Source organism: Montipora capricornis, chromosome 14 (genome assembly GCF_036669925.1).
Source record: "Montipora capricornis isolate CH-2021 chromosome 14, ASM3666992v2, whole genome shotgun sequence".
NCBI lineage: Eukaryota > Metazoa > Cnidaria > Anthozoa > Scleractinia > Acroporidae > Montipora > Montipora capricornis.
The window spans coordinates 47,401,800-47,409,299 of NC_090896.1; the positions used below are offsets into that span (position 1 = coordinate 47,401,800).

Sequence of the window (7,500 nt, forward strand, 5' to 3'; positions counted from 1 at the left end):
ACATGTTGGTTGGAGGAGTTGCTGTGTATCTCCTGTTCTATTGGGTTGGAGTATTCTGTAATGTATGGAGGGGGCATCTAAATGGACATTTGAAAGATTATATAGAGACAAGACTACCTGGTGTTTTTCCTGGTGTGTCTTTACTAAACATGACCATTATTGCTTTAGAACGGGCATATGCGACATTTCGGCCTTTCAAGCATCGCGTGCTGAAAAAACGGGTGTATGGCCTATTAATTGTCTTTATTTGGGTTATTACGGCATTAAGTACTTCCATAAATTTTAAATATCCTGAGGGAGTAGTTGATCTTTACTCAAAGATTGCATTTAGCTCGTTTGTACTTTTGATCATTTGTGTATCTTACTCATCCATTGTTATTAAAGTCCGTTGTGGAGCGCAGCTTCGACACCATGGTGCAGCCAGTAGAGAAAGAAAACTGACCGTGACATTGTTGATTGTGACTGTTGCATCTCTTTTGTTGTACCTGCCTGCTAATACTTTCGCTCTTCTCCTTTATAGCGGTAAATTTAAAATGCCCTTTCCAGTGGCTGCAAATCTTTATTTTGCACTTTATGTTTTAGCTTATGCAAACTCTCTTGTCAATCCTATATTATACGCTATCCGCATGCCAGAATACAGATCTACTTTAGCTGCACTCTTTTGCAAACGTACTGTTCGTAACCGTGAAAGGCGAGTTGCAGATTTACCTCTTAATGATTTGTAAAACATTATGAAGCGCCATTGCATTTTTCTACTTGGCTTTGCTAAATTTGAAATTTCATGATATTAACAACAGTTTTAAGTTAATGTGCATAAATTGTTACAAGGAAATGAAATTATTATCTTCGTAAGAAAGTTTGACTTTAAATAGATGGATGAATATAGGATTCAGGAAAGTTAACAAGACAACAGGTGCTTATTATCTTAATTAATTTACTGTATAGCTGTTATTCGTGTTTTTAGTCATCAGAGGCGCTTGCCTCAGTCATAATACATTATGAAGCGTCATGGCATTTTTTACTTGGCTTTGTTCATAAGCGTATAAGCTGGGAAGGGGGGTACCGAGAGAGAGAAACCATTACAAAATAATGCTGTTGGGGTAATTTCCAAAATTGTCAAAACTCGTGAATAAAGTTTCTAGTTAGTTACTTTTCATGAATCTCTGTGCGATTAGACGCTCGGCCAGATGTCTGTAGGCTGTCAGGTGGTTTCTTCAGAGAGTTGGTACTGAACGTGTATCATTTACACCTGTTGTTGATTTGAAGTATCGTTGGTGCACCGAAGCTAGACGAAAAGGTAGTCAGTTCAGGCTCCCGAAAAATAACGGGCCCTCTTTTTTGTTTCTTGTTTTTAGCTGAGTTTCAGCTAAAAAGGAAGGGGGAAAGTCAAACAGTGCTAGCAAATAAATAAACAAACAAACAAAGAAGTACCATTGCCTTGGTCATAACGTTTTTCTGGCCAAGGCCCTTGTCATGCTATACTATTTTGAGGGCGATTATGCCCACTATTTCCTGCATTCAACAATTTTAACGGTTAATATCGGAGCAAAGCGTTTTTCCATGATTTGACTGAATAAATCAATAAGACCGCTTGATGACAGAGCATCTCGTAATCGACAACGTTGTTAATTTGAGAAGTCCTTTATTGAGCAGGAATTGAATAAGACGTTTACAAAATGAGGAGGCCTGTCACGAGCTGGGAGTTTCCGGGTTAGGAAATTCAGATTGGAAAAACGTACTGTGCAGCAGCATTTCACTGTTAAGAAAACAGGTCTCCCCCTGCCTGGTGAGAGGCTCTCTTGCTTATATATTCAGTGGGTTGCTTATATGGATGCAATATGTAAAGAGTGTTTGTGGATATGTGTCTTTGGAACGAAATTTCTTGTATATCGCGGTAAAATAAAGGGTTCTGAAACCGTCTTTAGGTTAATTTTGTCCCAAAAAAGTTGATTCCCTACGAAAAACAATACACCAGCTTTTCATTAGTGACGTTAAAATGTTGCTGCTTACTGGGAATATTGGGAAAGCAAACAAAGTTCGTAGCCTTTTTTTTGTTTACACGATGGTCGAAATTCCCACCATTTGTTCAAACTTTGGGCCTGGCGCACAGTCAAAACTCGCGCACGCTTATTACGTTTTTCCGCTCTGAAGTTCGGAAATAGAACAACTTCAAATTCTTTCCCATGGTGCTCTTCCCTTCAAAGATGGGAAGGACTGGAAAGGAGACACAAGAAAAACAAAGAACTTTTCCTAAAGCTGGCAAACTGCATTTCACGCATAGATCACTTTACCGGGACGAATGGCAGAATCTGCTCACCGCCTCGAGATTCTTTTCCCTTCCTTCCGAAGGGTAAAGTGCCCTTGGTTTAATTATGTTATGATACTTGTTTTTATGTACATTATGAAAACGTGTTAGATGTTTAGAAGCATACGAACTACTAAATTACATCTTCGATTATGTTTAATGCCGTATATTATAAGATAAATAAAAATACACTGCTGTAACAAACTGTTTTCCTGTTTCATGGTGTGAAATTGTCAATACTACCACACATTGCCTTTTTGCTGATTTATTACCTGCAATGATACACGCAACTTTAGGATGTACGCGGAGAGTTTGAATAGCCTGGACATAGTCTAGTGGTCACGTGACTAATAAATACCACGACTGATAAAGACGTTGGGATTAAACGTCGAAATAGTTCACTTCCAAGAAACTTTTGTTCTGGGCCGGTCTTTTTATATTATTTCTCGTATTTCCGGAGGGAAAATATTCTCTTATTTAAGTTGTTAGCTAAAACACGTTTTTCTTTTACAGTAAAATAGTACCTCCTGAGCAGATCTAATCAAATTATCGTTAAAAGATCTCTACCAAAACGCGCGGACTCAGTCAGTTTTTCGAGTGAGTGACTCAACTCGTCACAACACTTACTTCCCTCCCACAGCTGATATGTAGGTTGTTGCATGGATACAACAATCAGTAAACAACACTACGAGTCAATCCCAGCATGCAGGCTTGCCTTTCAGGTCTCTTAAAGAGGAATCTTCTAGCTAAAATGTACGGAAATTAAGTTCTTTAATTCCTACTTAAGATGTGTGAGAAATTTCGCTAACTTTGCTGTTGTAACGGCCTACTCACCTCACGTTTTTTGCGCCTGCCTTTAAGCCTGTAAATTGAGCACAAAAACATTATTTCCCCTCACGGACCTCTAGTTCAATACTGTACGTAAGTCAAGGGATTACAACCGGTGTCTGAAGACAGTAACCTACTCTCTTGATGGACTACCACATTCTCATAACTTATATTAACAGAAACTTGCGGCAAAACTTAAGAATGGTGAATCAGCAAAGGTAAACAGCACCTGTCGATAAAGACAATTTAACTCAGCGAATTAAAGCCGTGCATCCGAGGGAGGCGCGGTGGCCTCATGGTTAGTGCGCTCTTCTTTGGATCGAGCGATCCGGGTTCGAGCCCTGGCTAGGGACATTGTGTTGTCTCCTTAGGCAAGACACTTTACTCTCACAGTGTCTCTCTCCACCCAGGTGTATAAATGGGTAAAGGGCTGGGGGAATTGCTGCTGGGAGTAACCGTGCGATGGACTAGCATCTCATCCAAGGGGAAGTATTAATACTTCTATTCGCTTCATGCTACAGCAACCAGTATAAGCTCCTGTCTGATCGACCACTTGGCTCGAACGGAGACTTTACCATGTGAAGGAAAAGTCAATAATAGTTTAGAACACGTTTTGTACGAACGTGTTCAAAGAAAAATCTTTACAAGGAAAACACCAACCTCGTTCCCAGTGTCTCTCTTCTCTGCTTTCCTTGGTCGTTGGACCAAGGGAGGCAGAGAAGAGACACCCTGGGAACGAGGCTGGCCTCCCGGAACGGCATTGAGGAAGAGATACTTCGGCCCCTAAACCATAAGTTAAAAATCCCACGCCTACTCACAGCTCCAAACCGCCCTTCTCAATATAGCGTAAGAATTAGATGGCTTATATATTCAAGGCAAAACTCATTTTATCTCTCATATGGTAAGCACTGGAGTGGTAGATTACAAAGTGTGCGCACGCGCCCTGCTAAAGGTAACATACATACAGGCATGAGCTTTATTTCATCTCGAATTTCCGAGTAACTACAGGAGCTAATATCTTCGAGACATTACATTTACAGCTAAAATACATAGCATATACAGAGACCTACTAAATACATAATATTTAAAGATATATTCATTAAAAAGAAAAGCCGCTGTACAAAATGCGGCCCTGGATTCTCTTTTAAAACCAGTAAACTCATAGGTACGGGTAAAATCAGATAGCGCATTCCGCAACTTAGCTGATACGTAAGAAAAAAGAAAGCTAAGACCATAACTGGTTGTTCCAGGTTTATTGAGGAACAGAATGTAATTTCGGCGAAGATCATGCATAAGAAGGGGACGGGAGAGAAAACGTATTTTTCATATAAGCAGAAAAACCCTTTTTAATCAAGTATCAAGTATCAAGTAATACGAGGAAATTTTGAATGCGCTTATTGCATGCATAGAGATGTAGAGCTTGACTTTTGAAGTAAAAGGACAGGTATTCTGCAAATATAAATATCGTTATCCTTTTATTTACATTATTATACCTTTTTTTAGACAGGAGAATTACAGCGAAATGAAAGCACAACTTTGTCGCGAATTTTCTATGATAAAAACTTGTTCAGAAATCCAAAATCTAAGTTAACAGCACACACCAGGCTTACTCCTGAGTATCTGGCTAGAAATAATTTCCTCTGGCCTAGAAATCATTTCCTCAAGAGGCTAGAGTTTCACTCGGCTGCGCCTCGTGCAACTCTTACGCCTCTTTCGTGCTCTCCAAACTTTCCGCGTGCTCAATATCTGGACATACGCACAGCTGACGCGTGAACTAATTGTTAAACAAGGGCTCATATCTCCGAGACATTACTACATAACATATGCGAATGCATAACTAAAGATACCATAGTTAAAGATACATTAATTAAAAAGAAAAGCGGCCCTGGATTCTCATTTTAAAACATGTAAACTCAGTGGTACGGATAAAATCAGGCAGTGCGCGTATTCCACAATATAGCTCATAACTAAGAAAAAGAACTAAGACCATAACTAGTTGTTAAACACTAGATTTATTGAGGGACAGAATATAATTTGTCTTAGAACTGTCTAAAAGTCTTGATTCTTAATTAAACAAACCCAAGTAACCTTGGATATCATCGTTCAATGAAAAACACGTAAAGCAACTGTAGGAATCACACGGTGATTCCGAAGAAGTCCGATTGTGGCCGTGAAGAAAAGGAGGCGCCTGGGTCAGCCGGAATTTTCTTACAGTTCGACCATGCAAAAATAATCCACAATTCCTGTTTGCAAACAAACAATCAAGAGATTCTCCATATCAAGCTTCTGTGCTAACAAACAATTTTCATCACAAAATGGCTTAAATCTTGCTTTTTAGTCTTGGAAAATAACTGCTTAGATATTACACTAGACTCCTAGAGAAGATTCGTTTAATTCTCTTAATGCATATGAGTGAAGATATCGGTCGGGAAACGACATAACCTTGTCCAACACAAGCTGTCCATAAACCAATGTCTTCACCAAACCGTGTTAGAATGAGCCAAATGTTACATGCAGTCGTTCTACAGAGATAAAAGCGAAATTAGTAAGGAGGGTCGTAGAAAACAAAAACAAAAATCCTATGGGAACAAAAGTTTAGAACAGTCCTTAGAGCAGGTGTAAGGAAGTTGTAGCCAAAGAAAGTATTATTCAAATTAGTTGCATTGTTTGTTTGGTATAGTTGAAAGTCGACGGAGACAAACAAGTTTTGACGCTGCAAAATTCGACAACAAATCCATTTTGAAGTAGTTAAGTCCTTTTAAGAAGACTGGAAAAACATTCCCTTCTTGATTCGTAATGTGAATGTCCATTGGCATCATTAGGGCCTGACTGAAGGGAATTTCAAAGGAATAAAGAACGACCTGCAAAGAGTGACCTGTGTTTTAGACCCCCCGAGGGCTCATATCTCCGAGACATTACTACATAACATATATGAATATATGAATACATAACTAAAGATACCATATTTAAAGATACATTAATTAAAAAGAAAAGCGGCCCTGCATTCTCATTTTAAAACCTGTAAACTCAGTGGTACGGATAAAATCAGGCAGCGCGCGTATTCCACAACATAGCTGATAACTAAGAAAAAGAACTAAGGCCATAACTAAGCTTGCTGTTTTCATCCACAAAACCGTGACACGAGGGATCTCATAATATGTTACCAAGAAGAATTCTTTCTATAATTGTTTTCTCCCTTTTCCTGGTTCTTCAGCAGCAGGAAAATATCAATTTAATGCTATGCTGCCTGTTATTTATGCAGAATTTACGTGCACAAAACTTGCTATTAACACGATTTATTCGCCGTCAACGAAATCGTTATCGAAGACGAGCACCGTGTTATTGGACTCTTCCACGTCCAGTCGAATCGTGGTTCGCGATCCATTACACTGATCGGACAATACCAGGGTCTGCTACATATCACCTGTCAAATCATTTCCGAAACAAAACACCCTCGCTTTTGTTTTCCAAGATTTGTCTCAGTTTGGCCTTCTCCAGAGGTAGTCGACGGCATCTTTGAAGTTTGTCCGTCTGCAACCAAATTTTGTCCTTTGGTGAACAAACTGGTTGCACTTCTGGCACTTGGTTTGGCTTAACTGCAGAATACCCTGCCACTCGAATAAAGTTCTGCGTAGCTGGCTACGCGGTATGCAGAAACTAATAAATTCAAGTTGAAGTATGTAATTTATTCACTAAAACAGTATTTCTCGTTCTTAAAGCGTGAATTTTACGGTGAGATTAACTACAGTTTTCACGAGATCGTGTCAAGAATATAGCGCTCGTTGCAGTGATTAGGTCTAAGCACTCTTTAACATTTTCGCTTTCAATTTACGGTTTGGATAACTACACTTTGCACGAGATCGCGTGAAGATAATAGCACTCGTTTATTGATTAAGCCTAAGGCTCGTTTCAGTCATTAGGCCTAAGCACGCATTTAACTTTGCGTACGCGTACCGCGTAGTCAGGTAATTAATATACCTCGCCATCCTGTATTTCATTCTTTCCGCGTACCGTGCAGCCAGCTACTTAAGATACTTTGCCATCTTGAATTCACAGTAACGGGCTCGATGTGGTGGGGTTTTCTGCAGTTGCTCCCTTGGTTTTTCGTTGTGATGACAGATTTTTGAGATAAGTAAACACTTTTGTCCTCTAGTGCGACTTGGTGTGACTCACGTTCTCGTGCGCATTTGCGGTTTGACTGCGGCCCAAAGTTAATGATTACATAAGGTTGTTAAAGCCTGCCTTTTCAACGAAAAAAGGCGAACAGAAGGTCCTCTCATCAAAACTGTCCAAGCCGTAAAGCTATCTCTGACTCAACTACATGCAGGTAAGAGGTTTTGAATTTTAATTAATTCTACGACAGAATT

At 39.5% G+C, this 7,500-nt stretch overlaps 2 protein-coding genes across 3 annotated transcripts in view; both read left to right on the forward strand.

The window, feature by feature from the left end:
* The window catches only part of LOC138033563 (histamine H2 receptor-like), a 30,049-nt gene that overhangs the window by 9,916 nt on the left and 12,633 nt on the right, over nucleotides 1-7,500 (forward strand). The window contains exon 3 of one of the 2 annotated variants that reach the window (XR_011128622.1): nucleotides 1-1,297. This exon is cut by the window's left edge and continues 236 nt beyond it. Coding sequence is in view for 1 of the 2 variants with exons in the window: in XM_068881347.1 (XP_068737448.1) it covers nucleotides 1-725 (725 nt within the window). In the remaining variant the exon portion in view is untranslated. Of the gene's footprint in view, nucleotides 2,510-7,500 lie in introns of those variants that run through there. The other variant, XM_068881347.1, reaches the window with a different exon arrangement.
* The window catches only part of LOC138033562 (histamine H2 receptor-like), a 10,654-nt gene continuing 9,713 nt past the window's right edge, over nucleotides 6,560-7,500 (forward strand). Inside the window, exon 1 of the mRNA XM_068881346.1 lies at nucleotides 6,560-7,460. The gene's annotated coding sequence lies outside the window, so the exon portion shown is untranslated. The remainder of the gene's footprint in view (nucleotides 7,461-7,500) is intronic.